Source organism: Suncus etruscus, chromosome 8 (assembly GCF_024139225.1).
Source record: "Suncus etruscus isolate mSunEtr1 chromosome 8, mSunEtr1.pri.cur, whole genome shotgun sequence".
Classification (NCBI taxonomy): Eukaryota; Metazoa; Chordata; class Mammalia; order Eulipotyphla; family Soricidae; genus Suncus; species Suncus etruscus.
This window is the reverse complement of record NC_064855.1, coordinates 18,617,148-18,635,989: the sequence shown is the minus strand read 5'-3', so window position 1 is coordinate 18,635,989 and position 18,842 is coordinate 18,617,148. Positions and strand designations below refer to the sequence as shown.

The 18,842-nt window shown below is 44.3% G+C and overlaps 1 protein-coding gene across 1 annotated transcript; it reads left to right on the top strand.

Moving 5' to 3' along the window:
- The first annotated feature begins 1,908 nt into the window (after nucleotides 1-1,908).
- Nucleotides 1,909-13,342, top strand: REXO2 (RNA exonuclease 2). Its single transcript, XM_049778691.1, is given in 8 exon segments — nucleotides 1,909-2,004; nucleotides 2,006-2,071; nucleotides 3,157-3,240; nucleotides 6,913-6,990; nucleotides 7,804-7,915; nucleotides 9,301-9,409; nucleotides 10,747-10,800; nucleotides 12,899-13,342. Coding segments are annotated over 8 exon segments (714 nt in total). The 5' UTR covers nucleotides 1,909-1,923; the 3' UTR covers nucleotides 13,029-13,342.
- The last annotated feature ends 5,500 nt before the right edge of the window (nucleotides 13,343-18,842 follow it).

Below are 18,842 nucleotides of genomic sequence, written 5' to 3'. Positions count from 1 at the left end.
TTACAGAATATACACCCAGTGAACAGTAGCTCTTTTATATAAGATATGTCATCATAGCACATGCAATAGAGACTTACTGTATATGATATGATGACAGTGTAAAGAAAGTTTATCTGAGGTCCTGGCTGGTGGTGGGTTGGGAGTAGGAGTTAAGAGTAAAAGGTGGGCCCTGAGAGATAGCACTTCGGTGTTTGCCTTGCAAGCAGCCGATCCAGGACCAAAGGTGGTTGGTTCGAATCCCGGTGTCCCATATGGTCCCCCGTGCCTGCCAGGAGCTATTTTTGAGCAGACAGCCAGGAGTAACCCCTGAGCACTGCCGGGTGTGGCCCCCCCCAAAAAAAAGGGGGGGGCCCGGAGAGATAGCACAACGGCGTTTGCCTTGCAAGCAGCCGATCCAGGACCAAAGGTGGTTGGTTCGAATCCCGGTGTCCCCTATGGTTCCCCCGTGCCCGCCAGGAGCTATTTCTGAGCGGACAGCCACGAGTAACCCTGAGCAAAGCCGGGTGTGGCCCCAAAACAAAACAAAACAAAACCAAATAAAAAGAGTAAAAGGTGAGATTCAGTGCACCACAGTCCTGATAACTATACTGCACAGGTTTTTCTCTCTAAACTAAGTAAGAAATTTGTTTAGCTAAGTATTAAGAAACAGAACTTGTGTTCTATAATGGCACCAATATGGCTTTCAGAAAAATGAGAGGCTGAGACAAAGTTGCTTGTTGGCTCCTTGGCTACATAATGGCCTCTAGATACCTGCACTTTGACAGTTAGTACCCAAACCTCTGTTGGTGGGATCACTATGCCTGCATATGGCGGTGATTTATTTTATTTATTTGCGTTTTGGGCTACATCTGGCTTACTCCTGGCTCTGTGCTCAAGGTGAGGTGATCACACACACACACACACACACACACACACACACACACACACACACACACACACAAACACACACTTGCCTGGGATATAACATGGGTAGGCATGCAAGCAAGGCAAGTGCCCTTACCTGCTGTACTATCTCTCTGGCACAGTGGTAGAAAATTTTAATTTGTTGGGAGAGATGAAGGAAAATTTCATTAAAAATGAAATAGGGAGAGATCGAGGATAGAGGTGATTTCAGTTACTGTAATTTAGTTTCCTGTGTAGGCTGGCTCCAGCTTTGGTGTGGGTGTAGTCGTCATTACCATTGACACATAGCAGCTGACCCAGAACATAGGCCAAGTCCCTCCGTAATGTATGAGAAGGAATAATCCTGTGTCAGGTCAGGAAGGGAACTTTAGTGAGCCTCTGAGTCCTGCCAAGTGAAATGTGGGACAAGATATAATTGAATAATTTCCAAAGGTTTTAATGATAGTGTGATAGGGGCACTAGGCTTCTTCAAGGGGAATGGGAGAGGAAAGCACACACAACTCAGGGGGGGAAAAAAACCCAAAGAGCAAACAAATGCTTTGAGTGAAAAAGCAGGTGAGGGTAAAGTGTATGCATATATATAGATATATCTATATATCTATATATCTACTTTTCCACCAAAAGTCATGGAGGTTCTTACTCAACTAGGCGATTGTCGACTAAATCCAAACTCAGGAAATAACTGTCTTGAAAAATGAATCCACTTAGTTCGGAAAAAAAAAAAAAAAGTAAAAACATCCTTGTCCAGTAACACCCGAAAAAAAAAAAAAACACGTGGCGGGGGTGGGTGGGGTGGGGAAAGCGGGGAGCCGCCTGGAAAGCGAGACTCCAAGTCCCGTCGTGCCCCGCGGCAGCTAAGCCGCGCAAACGGGAGGGCGAGCCGGCGCGGGGCACGCTGGGACTTGTAGTATTTTGGCTCTTGCGCCTCCCTGCGGGTTTGCGACGTTTAGCGACCGGTCGCGCCTGCGCCGTGGCAGGCAGCAAAGCTCGCTCGGGGCCGTGGCGGCTCTCGCGCCGGTGATGCTAGGCGGCTCCCTCGGCTCCGGGCTGTTGCGGGGTGTGAGTGTGGGCCGCGGGCAGTTCGGGGCGCGCGGGATCCGCGCGGGGGGGCGCAGCCATGGCAGCAGGGGAGAGCATGGCTCAGCGGATGGTCTGGGTGGACCTGGAGGTGAGTGGGGGTCTGCGGGGCTGGATGGCGCGCAGGATGGGAGAGGGCACCTGGTTTTGGGGTGTCAGTGGCAGATGGGCACCTTGCGGGGCGCTGCGGGACTCGGGGTTTCTTCCCCTCCCTGGGAGGAAAGGAGTCTTCCATATGGCCCACCGCCTCTCTTCCCAACTCTGCCCCAGACAGGACCCCTCCTCTCCCACTGTGACACCCCCTGCTCCACTCCAAGCTTTTTAGGGTACAGACTTTTGGGGGGATCGGGACCTCACCTGGCACTTTCCCAGCCTGGAAGAATTCGGGGAGTTCGAGCGAGACGGGGCATCTCCTCCGGACATGACTCAGCCTTCCCCCTCATTCCAGAAAACCGAGGCCCAGAGAGAACTCTTACTCCCCCTTCAAGGTCGAGCTATTTCACTTAGGCCAGGACCAGAGCTGGACTAGAACTCACTCCGGTTCCAGTCCCCTTTAGGCTTTCCCTAAGGTTCTCTTCCCCCTCCCCCCCCTCCCCCCCCCACGTACCACACTTTTTTCCTCTCTAGGACTTGGAAGTGCATGACACCAAATTGGGCCAAGTGATAGTGCTATTATTGGTAGGGATACTTCATAACCTCGGTAGGGGTCCAATGATGGAATCAGGCCTCTCTCAAAATCATTGCTGTCAAACACCCCCATCTCCCCCATGGGTCGCTCTGTATTTGTTCCAGAGCTGACCCAGGTGCCTGGCAAGAAGCAAGGCCAAGTAATAGTGCTGTTATTGGTAGGGACACTTCATAACCCCTCTAGGGGTCCAATGATGGAATCAGGCCTCTCTCAAAATCATTGCTGTCAAACACTCCCAAACCCCCTTTGGGTCCGCTCTGCATCTGTCCCAGAGCTGATCCAGGTGCCTGGCAGGGAGCAAGGCTGATAAAATACTGAATAATTGATTCGGGTTTAGTGCCCAAGGCATGCCCAAAGAGGATTAGTTGTCTGTCTCTTAGATGTTGGCTCTGGGACCTAAGCAGAATAGGTTTGAGGGGGCCTCCTGTCGAGCAAGCAAGCTTGGGTCAGACGGGCCAGAAACGGTTTTGTGTTTGTTCTTGTTGCAGATGACAGGATTGGACATTGAGAAGGACCAGATTATTGAGATGGCCTGTTTGATAACAGATTCGGATCTCAACATATTGGCTGAGGTAGGTGAGGTCCTGCGAAATTGAGAACTCGTTGGAAATGTCCAAATCATCTCCTCCTCCCATCTATGTAAGAAGTAAACTCACGGGGGTCCACAGATTTTATAAGTCCGGGAGCCTTGGCACTAGAACCAAAGAATCCATCTAGAAGCCTGGTTATTTTGTTTTTACAGGAAGTTGTGGCAAAGTTGGGAGAGCTGTGATGTGTCATTTACCGACAACTTACAGTGTGTCCGTCACAGTTGCAAATGCTTTATTGACGCTTATTTACTCATAAGTCTCACAGCAGCAGCAATAGGCAGGTCTTGTCAGTTTATCTTATGGAAGAGGATATTTTGGCACACAATATTTGCCCAGGGTTATTTGGGGGAACCAGTTTAACTGAGGCTGCCTCATCAATAGGGCCAGAGTTGTCCTGCCAGTATTAGTCACTCGGGCCAAAGTTGACATCTTCCCATGATAACCTTGGCTTTCACTTGGCTCCATGGATCCAAGTTCTGTCTTTTTCAATTAGCAAAACTCTAGGACAAAAACCACCTGGTTGCCTTTTGACCATTCTGGGCCTCTTTGGACCTGCAACAATTTCCCAAGTATGTGACAATGTTGTGCTCACAGAGCTTCAGCCCCTTGCCTTGTGTGACTTTGTTTCTTATTGCCAACAGTATCTCAACAGCAGGATAATTTGGAAGAGGGACACTGTAGGGATGTTTGTGGGAAAGAGACTTTAGAATGAACTACCGGAGAGCAGGAATTGTGTGCTCCCAGCATTAGTCATTTTGTTAAATCTACAATTAAGACTTTACTTTCTATGCTGGGACTTGAACAAGAGGGGAAAAGGCATTTCGGGAGGAAGTGCTGTTTTGTGGAGTACAGCAGTTACAGAGCCCCCTCCCAACATATCACCTAAAGAAGATTCATAGGACTTTTATGTTTTTCCTTATAGCAACTAGCACCTTTCAAAACAAAACAAAACCCTAGACTGAAAACAGCTTTATAGAAATATCCAAGTTTTCAGCTCGGTTGTTTGGAATTTGTTAGTGTTAATGGTCAAAAGTAGTGTCTTTATTTGACCAGCCAGTTTGCGCTTGGCCTCAGAAGAGTATTTCCTTTGGGACTGTTGATATAATGTGAAGTACTGACAGTTTAATGGACCCGTTAACTGATCTGGATCCTGGTGGAAATCTGGTCTGTTTCTACCACCGTTACAGATGAGTGTGGCATTTGTAAATAGACTCAGTCAGATGAGAATAAGGATAGTCTAAAAATATTGTTTAGGGCTTTAGTGTCAATTTCATGGAAAAATCTTGTTTTTATTTTTGTATACAGGACTGTGGGCCAATGTTTTATGCTGGCAAAACAGCAAATAACCTACTTAGAATTTTTTTCTGTAGGTAGAGCAGTATGCCAAACTTGGGTCTAGAATGTTGTTTAGCTTATTCCTAGATGAATAGGATTTTTGTTGTGTTTTGTGTGTATGTTTTAAGCAGATTTTTTTTTATGATGAGAGTTATTTACTTTTTTTTTTTTCTTTTGGTTTTTGGGCCACACCTGGCAGTGCTTGGGTTACTCCTGGTTCTGGCACTCAAAAATCGCTCTTGACAGTTGGTGGGGGCGAGGATGTGGGGGAGGGAATTGGTTTGGACGGACCATATGGGAAGCTGGGAGTTGAACTCAGTCTGTCCTGGGTTGGCTGCATGCAAGGCAAGTGCCCTAACCGCTGTGCTTGCTATCACTGTCCCCAAAGAGTTATTTACTATTTTACAAATGTTATGTTTGCTGAGCACAATTTCTGCATCTTCAAGGAGATTGCCATGGCCAGTTTTCCCGTTTGACTAAACATCCTTATTGTTGTGTGATGTCAGGCAGTGGAGTTAAATCTTTACCATTCATTCAGAGATTGTGGGGCAGGTGTGACCATCAGCCTTTTGAAATGAGCTTCATATTTTTCAGTTGCTGGTGTCCATCTTGGTTCTGCAGCAAACCAACTCAAGGGATTGTTATACTTTTTATTTATTTATTTATTTATTTATTTATTTATTTATTATTTATTTATTTATTTTTTATTTTTGGTTTTTGAGCCATTACCGGCGCGGTGCTCAGGATTACTCCTGACTCTGAATACTCAGAAATCGCTCCTGCCAGGCGTGGGGGGACCATATGGGATGCCAGGAATGAATCTGGGTCCATCCTGGGGTCAAGCCATGTACAAGGCAAATGCCTTACCGCTGTGCTTTCATGCTGGCCCCAAGTGGTTTGCAAATTTTGAACCGCCCTTGGTAGAGATGATACCTTGGGTTTATAGGCTACTTGTCTTCCAGGGAGCCCATAGAACTCAGTGTCAGTCGTTCCTTTGATTTTGTTATCTTTCCTGTGAGGGAAGAGGACGGGCTAGATCTCATCCTATAGCACCAGAAAACTTAAGCTCTGGGGGAATGGATCTGAAGGGCCACATCTAGTTTCTGCTGGGCTCCTTTGGAAAAACTATCCATTAAATGTTTAGGATTACATGGATCTAGGATGTTGTATATATATACTGTTAAAATGAAAGAAGTTGGGGCTGAAGAGATAGCACAGCGGGTAGGGCATTTTGCCTTGCACGTGGTTCGACCACGAGTTCTATCCTAGCATCCCATATAATCCCTGAGCCAACCAGAAGTAATTTCTGGGTGCAGAGCAATAGTAAACCCCTGAGCGCTTCTGGGTGTTACCTCCCCACCTTCCAAAAAAGAAAAAGAAAAATGAAAGAGGTTTTAGAACTTTAGCTAGAATAGATGAACACTATGCTTTTTATCCCCTCGCCCCCCCACCACACCCCCCGTCCTCCACCTCTCCAGAGTTTATATTTGGGGTTGGCATTTTGTATGCATATGTAAACATGTTTTTTTTTAACCTGTATAAATGGAAGTCTGTGCAGGTATTTACTATTCTGCAATTTGCTTTTTTTCTCTTGCATTATACTTTTCGAAATAATTAGGAGTTGCCCAGCTTTTACTAAAATGACCCAAATATTCAATATTTTAGGCTTAGAGTTATCTCTTTACCTTGTCATGTTTTTATTAATTTATTTATTTATTTTTGTTTTCGGTTTTTGGGTCACACCCGGCAGCGCTCAGGGGGTTACTCCTGGCTCTATGCTCAGAAATCACTCCTGCAAGGCGCGGGGACCATATGGGATGCCGGGATTCGAACCGATGACCTTCTGCATGAAAGGCAACGCCTTACCTCCATGCCTATCTCTCTGGCCCCATGTTTTTAGTTTTTTAAAATAACTTTTTTTTTTTTACAAGTATACTGTAAAAATAATTCCTGTTTGATGGAAAAAATAATTTTAAAAGTCACAGGTTGGAGCTGGAATTTTTGTTGTCTTTGATGTGTTCCTTTATTAGTAGGGTGTGTGTGTGGGTGTGTGTGTGTGTGTGTGTTGTGTGAGTGTGTGTGTGTGTGTGAGAGAGAGAGGGGGGGGAGAGAGAGAGAAGAGAGAGAGTGAGTTAGTCTTTTTGCCATCATAAACAGAGCTGGGATGAACTGAGGAATGCTTTTACAGTTAACAAAGTGCCCTCATTTCTTACTTTCTCTGGTAGTATATTTAATCCTTTAAAGCTGCTTAAGCTGTACCTCAGAAACCCAGGTTATCCCTGTTGATTCTGGATGTCTAATGGCCTTTTCCCGTCACAGGGTCCTAACCTGATTATTAAGCAGCCAGACGAGTTACTGGACAGCATGTCAGATTGGTGTAAAGAACATCATGGGAAGGTAACATTACCAAATGACAGGATCGCTGTTTTGGGGAGCAATAAACTGGCTTGTCTCGCTCCCATATCTGAATTCTAGGCCGTGGTTGGGTGGTATTTAAGGAAGGGTCAGGCAGATGGCTGCAAAGCCTGGGAAACGGCTTGCTTGTTTATTTTTCATCTCTGGGACCTCTGAGATCAATTCCTCCTGAATGTCCTCTTTTTTCCTCTCCTACGTGCATTCTATTGCAAACGCATTGTGGATTGTCAATTATTACTCAAGTCAATCTTGGATAAGGTTAGACATCCACTGTTAGAGAAGGGGAAATGCTACTTGCCTGGTTATAGTTGTTTCTTCCCAGAGGTTCTATCCTTGGTCTTTGATCACTATCTTATTATTATTATTTTTTGTGTGGTTTTTGGGTCACACCTGGCAGTGCTCAGGGGTTATTTCTGGCTCCATGCTCAGAAATTGCTCCTGGCAGGCACGGGGGACCATATGGGACGCCGGGATTCAAACCGATGACCTTCTGCATGAAAAGTGAACACCTTACCTTCATGCTATCTCTCTGGCCCCACTATCTTATTTTTTTACTTTCAAATTTTTTTTGGCCCTATGGAAATGCTATTAAAAATAGCTTAATTTAATTTGGATTCTTTTAAGCAAGAAAAATAGTTGCAAAGATGGCAATTTCAATTTCAATTTGAACGCTATAAGTGATCCATCAAAGGTTAATATTTGTCCGTTTTGTAAGTAAAGTTTCATTTCTGGATGCCTATGAAAAACTGACTTGATGTATTTCTGGTGGGGGGGGGCTGGCATTCTCTCTTGCAGTCCGGTCTAACCAAGGCAGTGAAGGAGAGTACAATGACATTGCAGCAGGCAGAGTATGAATTTCTGTCCTTTGTACGACAGCAGACTCCTCCGGGGCTCTGTCCACTTGCAGGTAAAATCCAATCCCTGAACCCCTTGTTAGAATAGTCTTCCCTTATAGTTTTCAAGAGACTACAGTTCCCGAAAGATCAGCAAAGATCGTCTTGTCTACCACTTGCTCTGATTTGGATTCCACACCTTACCTTTTGTGTTCATGTTTTTTTTAAGATGACTATTGGGGAAGTCCCCTGAAACTTGACCCAAGACCTGGGATACACAGACGACCTCAAACCGATGTTTCCCTGTATTTTTATTAGGGACAATTCTGAAATGTACTAAACAGTTGGATTCAATGATTGTCGCCTTGTGCCCTGTGTACTTTGCCTATTTTTCGGTTGGACTTTTGAAAGTAATGTGCAAGACTTGCGACAGATACTTATTTCTTGAAACTCTTCATCAAAAGTGTCCTAAGACTGAGGATATTTTCTAATGGAGCCATAATATTGTGATCCTATTTAAATTAAGATAATTGAAAATAATACAGTAATATCAAGCTGATAATGTCTAGTCCATGTTCAGTCATTTTTAAACCAAAATTTAATCAAAACTCACTGCATTTTATTTGCTACTGTATATCTTTAATCTCCATTGAAAAATGTTCACTTGGCTGGTTTTTCCTGTGACACTGGGTTTTTATTTTATTTTTTAAAGAGATGAGGTCATTTCTTCTATATTTGGAAAGACCTATCATTATAAGAGGGAAATTAATGTTCTATGGGTATATATTTGTAATTGTATATGGAAACTGATGTAGTAACTAACATTTTCCTTAAGTACTCATAAAATAAGTTTTAATGTTAAGTTCCAGGGCATATATTGTATCATTCTCCATTCCCATCACCCCATCTCTCCCTGCCCACCCTCCGCTGCCAGTGTGGCTGGCCCGTGTCTATCTTAAAGTTTTCCTTTAAAATGTAGTGTTTTGAATATAATTACTGTATGGACACATGAATGTGGCTGTGGTTTGTTAAAACTGGAATGTAAATAAAGCTTTATCTACTTACGTGATCCAGTTTACATTTTCAGTGTTAGTGGTGTGCATTTTGAGATACTGGGAGAATAACCTTCACATCATGTGTGGCTCTTAATTTTTTAGAGTAACAAATCTGTGTTATCTTAAGTATTTGGAATATTAGATTTATCCTTTTGTTCCCTAGAGGGCATTTGCAGATCCATGATGAGTGAATTGCCTAAATAGCCATAAATCCTCACTTGCAACCCAATCTATAGACTCAAGCCTATTTTAGAAACAGGTACTTTTAGGAATTGTTTGAATTGGGAAAGACATTAATACTCATTAATATTTATCTCGAATACAATGATTAAGCTTTTATTTCCTGTTATATATATCTATATGTCTAGAAATACACAGATGCGGTATGCTTCGTGTCTTTCTAGGAAATTCAGTTCATGCAGATAAGAAGTTTCTTGACAAATACATGCCCCAGTTCATGAAACATCTTCACTATAGAATAATTGATGTGAGCACTGTTAAAGAACTGTGCAGGTAAGGGCTCTATTAGGATCCATTAAATTGCCTCATATAGCATGTTTGAGTGGAGAATTTGTGGAAAGTTACAAGAGCTGCGCTCTTGCCCTTGAGAGTGCCAAGGAGGTGTGTGACTTCCTCATCCCATTCTCGCTTGGGCAAGAATTAATTCAATCCGGACTGGTGAGAATGGGGTGGGGGCTGGGAGAACAGTGTCGGAAATCTCAGTAGTTTTGCTGAATCCTGAAACTCGAGGGTCTGCCCAGGCGGTGCCTGCTGTGGACTTGCGTAGCAGTGCTGGTACTTTGGAGGGTGGGGAAAAGCCCTTCCTTTGGTAGCTGAACAACCAGTGACTGGGTTGACTGAGGTATAAAAAGCACACTCTAGCCGAGCCTGTGTGAGCGTGGTGATTGCTGTGTGCAGAGAGTAAGGCAGGGCCAGGAGTGGAGGGCCACATCTGAGAAAGTTTCTGATCAGAAGCAGCTTTCATGCTGCAATTTAAAAAGCGTGGAAGCGCTTCCATTGTTTATGTGTTTCCGAGAATGGGGAGTGGATGGCAGATAGGAGAGAGCTGGAAAATGTGTGCTTGGAATCACACATCGTATTGGTATTTAGAGAAGCAGGAGGTTAAGAAGAGGCAGGCACTGAGGCCAAATTACAAAGCTTAGGCTGTAAGGGCCAGAATTCCTCAAGAAATACTTGGAATTTCTTTTAAACAAAGGGGAATGAGTAGCGTGAGGAGAGTGTGATAAGAGCAGCAAGAGAAGGGAAGATAGGGAGATAGAAGGGGAGAAAGAAGAAGAATGGCAGGGGAAGGTGGGTAGGTGGTGGAGATGATTTGAAAAAGTCAGTTGGACAAACTGACAAGTGTTGGGGTGACTGGGTGGAAGAAGGAAAAGGAAGCTTGAAAGTGACTCTGGTGTTTGGACTTTCTCAGCTTAAGTGGGTGACAGCACTGTTCAAAGATAAAGACCCAGCTAGAAGACACAGTTTGGTGGCTCAGAAAGGGCCATAAAGGATGGTCGATATGCTTTTAGAGGTGTGGAGTTTGAAGTGTCTGACTGAGTTGTAGGTGGGCTGTCCAGCAAAGGGTTGGCTAGCTAGGACAGAAGCTCAGGTGACAGCTGGGTGGGTGGAGCCATTCGGAATTCTTAAATGATGATGAGTTTGAACAGGGCAAATGTGGAGGGGAGGGTACAGAGGCGAGGGGAGCAGACAGGTAGGTGCCCCAGAAACAGGAGGCAGGTCGACAGTCACAACTCAGGTGCCCTTTTCACTGTACTGACTGGAAGGAGGTGATTATTCCATGTATTTGAGACAGTTTCCTTTGAGAGTTCCATTTTTGCTGTGTGTAGACGCTGGTATCCAGAAGAATATGAATTTGCACCAAAGAAGGCTGCTTCTCACAGGTAAGTTTGGGACCTACCAAGAGCTTGATAAAGCGACACAAGACCCACCCTTAGTTCTAGGTTGCTTGAAATAAGGACTCACTCTTGGTTTCCTTGGGGGCAGTGGGCAGGCTAATGAAGGCCCCTGTTCTAAGGCTGACTTGGTGTTGCTTAGTTTATGGAGGATCCTACATGGACTTTGCTGTTCTATATGGAGATGGAATGGTCATAGGTCTGGGTCTGGATCTTCAGTGCAGTTTTAACATCGAGGTAACTTGCTTTGTACCAATGTTGAAAAGGTTCTAGAATGAATGAACAGTAGTAACTCCCCCCACACCCTCCCAGTCAGGAAGCCCTTGGAACCATTTCGAATGAAAACACTTTGCTTGCAGCCATAGAGGTGCAGTCAACATTGTGATACTCTGATTCTTTTTCAGATTGTTTGACATTCTTTGGCACTGATGTGTGTGAGTGTGTGGGATCTAAAGACACGCCCCCCACCACATGTCTCCAGTCCTTTCCTTTGTAGTCGGCAAGAGGCACGGGACACTTGGCAGCAGTGCTAGCAGCTTCTCTGCAGTCCTGTTCCCTCCACTGTGGAGCCATACCAGAACCAGTCGGAGTCAAGCCACAGCAACTGAGCTTGCACTCTTGGTGGCTTTCCTAGAGCTCTGGGATGTTACATCAGTCTCAAATGCCTGACCCAAGCAGTAGGAGTCAGAAGTGTTTAGATATGCTTTTCCTGTTTCAGAAAGGCTGTACTGGCCTGTTAGTGTTGTTCATTGTGTCACAGCCCAGATAACAGCTGAAGAAGCCCCCTGCCCATACACATTGATGCCTTATGCACCCACCGTGGCATGGTTGGCACTGCCCAGCCTCTTGTGGTCATGTTTTGCCACACACCTTATTCTAAAAGTGTTCTGGCCCCTCGGATCTGTAGAATCTCAGCATCCAGGAGAGGATGTATGCCTCACTGTCTGTCTGGAGGCTGTGTTCTTGATTTCAACAGCACACCCCACCCCAACCCAGGTGTGGGGCCGAAAATAGCTCCATTTCTTTCGTCTTCAGCCCAGAAATAATTGTGGTGAAATGCTGCTGCAAAGTGTGTCCAGCTTTTTCTCCATAAGAGGCCTCCCTGGCCCTTGCTGCTTGGAGCTCTGTGCTCCCCCTTCTCTCTGTACAGTGCTCACCCAGACCCCAGCTGAGGGAAGCAGCCTGTGGCCAGAGGAGGCTCCGCTGGGTCTGCTGGAAGTGAGCACAGCGTCTCTTTGCTGTGACTGACACATCCTGTGGCTGACACAGGTTCAAGTTCTTTCAGGCAGACCCTGTTTCATGAGCTGGTCAGAAGGATCCAGAAGAATCCAGCACTGTGGTCATGGAAGGCTTAGGGGCCTACAAGGTTCCCTTCTGGGAATTCACACCACACTTCAATGCAGAGCACTTGGGAGAAGAGACTTGAGTAGTTGTTGTTGGCTTTTTTTTTTTTTTTTCACGGTGGATAACCTTAGGGGGAATGGTTTTAAGAGTTTGACTGTCATGCTTTAGACTTTCTGTCTTTTTTTTTTTTGGTTTTTGGTTTTTGGGTCACACCTGGCAGCACTCAGGGGTTACTCCTGGTTCTGTGCTCAGAAATCAGTCCTGGAAGGCTCGGGGGGCCATGTAGGATGCCAGGATTCAAACCACCATCCTTCTGCATGCAAGGCAAATGCCCTACCTCTGTGCCATCTCTCCAGCCCCTGTCTTTTTTTTAATTTTTAGTCACACCTGGCAATATTCAGGGTTATCTCTTAGCTTTGCTCCAAAAACACACTGGCATGCTGGATGGCCCTGTGGGATGCTGCTGATTGAACCCAGGTCAAGCGCACACCAGGCAAGCAACCTACAGGCTGTACTATCGCTCTGGCCCTCATTTTTTTTTTTTTAATAAAAAATTTTTTTAAAAGAAAAATAACCTTCCCTTTGCTTGATGGAAACCGTCTCCTTGGCTAGACCAGCTTGTGGTTTGCAGTTGTATCTACTGTTCCTCAGCAGGTCAGACCAAGTTCTCCCTTCGGTACAGGCTCGGCCCCCGCCCTCCCTTCTTTGGACCTTTGACTCAGTCCAGTGTGTTTGCTCGCAGGGCACTGGATGACATTAGTGAAAGCATCAAAGAACTTCAATTTTACCGAAATAACATCTTCAAGAAAAAAACAGATGAAAAGAAGAGGAAAATCATAGAAAATGGGGAAAATGAGAAGACTGTGAGTTGAGGCTAGGCCTCATACTGCTGCCACAGAGTTCTCTGGAAGCAAACCTCTAGTGGTATTGGTTCTCCCTCTTTGTTCATGCTGATTGCTTGTCCGAGCTCCTCTCAGTTAACTCACCTCTCCAGGTTACTCGAGCAGACAACACCCGAAATCATATTTTTCTTCCTAACATGCTGTTTCTGTTTCTGACACAGCGCTCCTTTGTAAGTACCAGGGCGCATTCACTCCTTGGTACATACCTACCTTTGCTTTTAGACTTTCTTTTCGTTTTAAAAATAAATATGAATAAAATCTAGTTCTATTGAAATGCAAACTTATTTTTTTGTACTATCTGTTCTTTAGTGATTCAATCATTGGGAAATGTTTTATGTTTTTTTTTCCATAGTGTGGCTAATGTTTAAATTCTTGAACTATTACAGACAGATTGAGTTACTTATATTACATAGAAATTGGCTTTGTTTTGCTTTATGAATCAAAAATAGAATAACTGGAGAAAGAAAGGGCCAGTGAAGCAAATTTGGACTCATTATTTCTGGTTTCCCCCAGCCTTGCCATTGGAAAGGTCATAGTTGGCATGATTTTGTATGGGTTTTTTTTTTTTTTTTTTGAGGTAGCATGAATATCAGTGATTCTTATGGAAAAATGTTGCTTATTCTCAGATCTGAAAAATCACTTATTGAGACATATGAAATTAGAACATTGTACTTCGGGATAGCAGGGGGAAGTCTGTCTAGTTCTAACAGAGTCTCTGGAGTGAAGCATGTTTGAGAAGTTTAGGTGAGTGTTCATCAGTAAAGTCGCAACTTGGGTAAGGGAGATTAAATAGATGGTTAGTAGGTCGGTTGTGCGCAGGGCAGTTGCAGTGCTAGGGTGCTTGGATGTACAGGGCTGGTAGCCTTAACTCTGCTACTCCCTAAGTGTTTGTGACTCCATAAGTGTGTGTCTATCTCCACTGTTCAGTTTCTGTCGTGCAGCCCCAAGAGTTAAGATAACTCCAGCCCTAGCCTGTATCCGAGGAACATTCTTCTTCCTATGTGTGTGTGGCTGCCTGTCCCCCAAAAGACAAAGCAGAACTGAGAGCTCAGGACCATGTTATTAAAGAAAGGCCCATTGTCAGCAACCTGTGCCAGGGACCCACTTGGCAACTCTGCCCTCACCCCTCCTCCATCTGGCCTCTGTGTGGAGCAACACCTGCCCTCCTCTGGCTCTCCAAGCATTCTGGGCTGCAAATCATCCTGTCATTGTGTTTCCTAAATTGTTCCTGTGCAGCCTTATCAGTGGAGAGAGATCCCAGTGTTTTTATCTTTTTTCCAAACAACTAAATGCAGGCTCCATTTTCCAGGTGTAGCTGATGTTACTTAAGGACCACTAAAGGGGTTTTCAGTGCCCGTGAAATCCATGTGGCTGTCTCTCACATGGAGTGACTTGCAAACTTCCCGAGCAGTGATGCCCTGACTTGGCTCAGTGCTTTGGAGCTGCCGCTGGCAGCCAGTCCTGGTCCTTCCTTGGCTCTCTCCTCTATGTGGCAGCATTCAGGGAAACCCTGGGCTCAAGGAAGACAACCCCTGGGCAGCAGATACTGAAATGAGAACAGTAGGATTTCATCCCAGCATCTGGTCCAGGGTGCCAGGTCATCTGAACTCTACCTTGTGTTTTCTTAAGAATTCCAACTCTAAAACAACAATAACAAAAGAATTCCAACTCCAAGGTCAGAGTGATAACACAGTGGATAGGGTGTTTGCCTTGCAGATGATTGACCTGGGTTTGATCTCCAGCATCCCATAGAGTCCCCTGATCCTTCCAGGAATGATCCCTGAGTGTGGAACCAAGAATAAGCTCTGAGTATGGTCAGGTGTGACTTCAAAACAAACAAACAAACAAAACAAAACACAAAAACAAAAACTAAGATAACTGCAGCTTGCTAGATAAGCAAACTGAAGGCTGACAGGAGGACAAATGGCCCAGGGACCTGTTCATCGTGGATTCTGAAGCCTGCTTTAAAGGAAGTTTGAATCTACTGCTTGCCAAAAATTCCACAGTGCCTTCCTGAAGACTAAAAATGTTTCTGGGAAAGTGCTGTTTGGTTTCAGTAGGCTGCTGCCTTAGAAGTCATCAATTTATTTGTTTAGTGGAGCTTGCCATTTAGTGTTTTTGGGTCTTTTATTTGGGGCTGCTTCTGTGCTGTAATCCTGCCACCTCTGTTCTTGGTATCATAAGGTTCATATCGCCTGAGCTAAGTGCGGGGCAATACTCAGCACTGTGATTGGAGTATCCCAGAAGATTCTTGATAGTCTAGTAGATGTTTTTAGAGTGTGGACAAGAAAGATACTTCTCCACCCCATTGATTATGTTTAATTAATTAATTAATTTATTTATTTTTGGCTATGCTCAGAAGTTACTCCTGGCTTTGTACTCAGCAATCGCTCCTGCTGGTGCTCTGGGCACCATATAGAATGCCAGGAATTGAACCTGGGTTAGATGCATGCAAGGCAAATGCCCTGCCTGCTGTACTATCACTCTGGCCCCAATTTTATTTTATTTTCTGGTTTTTTTTGGGGAGGGGGGATATTCAGCAGTGCTCAGGATTTACTCCTGGCTCTGCACTCAGAAGTTAACTCTTGGCAGTGCTTAGGTAACCATATGGGGTATCAGATCAAACCCAAATCAGCAGCATGCAAGATAAACACTCCCTACTGTACCATCCCTCCACCCCCTTCAAAAACAACCTAGCCATAGAGATAAGAATTGAGAGACTCAGGTTTTTTCTTGAATAAAATATACCACTTTATTAATAAATGAGTTTATAGATTCATTGATTGGGAAATGGTTTTCTTTGGTAGATCTGTTGTTCTTGTTTGTGTGAGCCTTAAAAAGAATAAAAAAAAACAGCCAGCCATAATATTCAACTGCTATTTTATCATTAAAGAAATTCTGACATATTGATCATGTTGTGAAAGTTGTAGGAATAACTAAGTGCCCTAACATATTGCAAAATTAATAAACAGCAGGGACAGTGCAAAATGAGTTGTTGCTCTTGCTTAGATAAGCTATATGTAGCAGATTGATGAGGGCAAAGCTTTTACGTTCTATAACTACCAATGAGACTAAAGCTATTATGCTTTGTATCTATCAATCTATGCTGTGGATCTATTGTCAAACTTAATTGAGTTCTAGTTATTTGAGCACGGTCTTTGGTTTTATGTAGTTCCTGATAAAACAATAACCATTACTGAGGCTGGAGAGTTAATACAATAGGAAGGGTGCTTGCCTTGCACACATCTGACCTGGGTTTGAGCCCCAGCATTCCAGATGGTTTTACAAGTGCCCCGAGAAGTGATCCCTGAATTGTGCAGAGCCAGGAATAGGCCCTGATCATGACTGGGTATGGCACAAAACAAAACAAAAACAAAAATTATTTTTGTACATTTCTTATAGCACAGAATGAATATCTGAATTGGTCTATTCAAACAAACAAACAAACAAACAACCCTAAAAAACAAAAACTATAGCCATGGCAGTAATATAAAAACGTCTTCCCTAAGGAGTACTTTCTGTTGAGTAGAAAAATAAATGTTCTAAGATGATACTTTATTTCTCCCTCTTAGTTTTTGGACTATATTCAGCAGTGCTCAGTGCTTACTTCTGACTCTGTACTCTGAGGGGTTCCATATAAAGTGACAGGGATTAAATTGGAATTGACCCAGTGCAAGGCAAGTGCCTTAACCTGCTGTGCACTCTCCAAACTGCCTTATGAAGTTAATTTCAGTATGAAGGCACTTTGTTTCTTTAGCTCTCTTTTTCTTTTTCTTACTCACACACACACACACACACACACACACACACACACACACACACACACACACACACACGGTTGAGCTATATTTATTTGACTTGATAATGGTGATGTTTCAAATCATATGAAAATGATATATTAAATGCCTATTTATTTATTTTTGGGTTTTGAACCACACCCGGTGACGCTCAGGGGTTACTCCTGGCTATGGACTCAGAAATCGCTCCTGGCTTGGGGGACCATATGGGACGCCGAGGGATCAAACCACGGTCTCTCCTAGGTTAGCACGTGCAAGGCAGACGCTGTACTGCTTGTGCCACCGCTCCAGCCCTTTAAATGCCTACTTTTTTTTTTAAATGCCTACTTTTATATATTAAAGAATCCTAAAAGTTTGTGTGCCTATATATGTTTATAGGTGAATATAAACACAAAGTACAGAATTGTAAGCGTTCATTCCAGTAGAATGTAATTTAATGTTCTGGTTGCTTCCCATATTGGCTCTTTCAGTAGAATGCATAGGATTTGTTCTTTTTTTTTGGAGGGGGGGTCACACCTGGCGTGCTCAGGGGTTACTCCATGCTCAGAAATTGCTCCTGGCAGGCATGGGGGACCATATGGGACGCCGGGATTCGAACCAATGACCTTCTGCATGAAAGGCAAATGCCTTACCTCCATGATATCTCTCCGGCCCCAGGATTTGTTCTTTTTTTTTTTTTTTTTTTTTTTTTGTTTTTGGGCCACACCCGGCAGTGCTCAGGGGTTACTCCTGGCTGTCTGCTCAGAAATAGCTCCTGGCAGGCATGGGACACCGGGATTCGAACCAACCACCTTTGGTCCTGGAATGGCTGCTTGCAAGGCAAACACCACTGTGCTATCTCTCCGGGCCCTTTTTTTCCTTTTTTTTCTTTTTTCTTTTCTTTTCTTTTTCTTTTTTTTTTTAGGATTTGTTCTTTACGATAGTTTTCTTTAGCATGAGTTTCCTTTGGCACGTTGGCCAAAGTGCCAATGGTATTCTTGGGTCTAAGGTAAGAATTTTTCATGAGGAGTCAACTCTAGAAAATGAGAAGGTTGAGAATGTGGGACAGAAATAAGTCCTTATGGGGCTGGAGCAACAGTACCACACAGTAGGGTGCTTGCCTGCATGCAGCATACATGAATTTGATCTCTGGCATCCTATATGGTCCCTGATTATGGCCAGGAGTAATTCCCGAGTGCAAAGCCAGAAGTGAGTTCTGAGCATTGCCAGGTATGGTCCAAAATCCAAACCAATAAATAAATAAATATGTCCTCATGCAGATGAAAATGTACTGCAGGGACCGGAGCGGTGGCGCAAGCAATGAGGCATCTGCCTTGCCCGTGCTAACCTAGGACGGACCTCGATTTGATTCCTGATGCCCCATATGGTCCCCCAAGCCAGGAGCCATTTCTAAGCGCAAAGCCAGGATAGCCCCTGAGTGTCACTCGGTGTAGCCCAAAAACCAAGGGAAAGAAACTGCAACCATCTTGCTGAATCTTAGTAACCTGAATGTCCTTAATGCTGTTGAGTCGTACTGCTTAAAACTGCCAAATGTGATACATTTTGTTATATTTTACCACAAATAAAAGATGCCGAATTTGCCAGGGCCTATTTAGGGAGACGTTTTGTCTTACAGCTAATATTTCGTGGGAGCCAGCTTGGAGTTGCTGAACTCTGGGAACTTTATTTACACTCTTGGGAAAAAAGGAACTTTTAAAAAATTTCCCAATAGGGATGAGCAGGAAGTGGGGAGTTTAGGGCCAGCGCTCTGCTTAGCCAGAGAGTGTTTTTCTCTGTTTAGCCACAGGAACTAAAGGAGTGGTTAGAGATTCTGATTTAGAGGTATTTCCAGGGAGATGTGGTGACTAAGGCTGTGTGGCCAGCCATACTGTAGCTGCTTGAAGCTGTGTGGCATGCCCTGAGCATCACAGGAGGGTGCCATGTCCTGTCTGTCACTCACTGTGGACCCTACAGTGGGCTCCTGAGTGCAGGTGAATCTGGGACACAT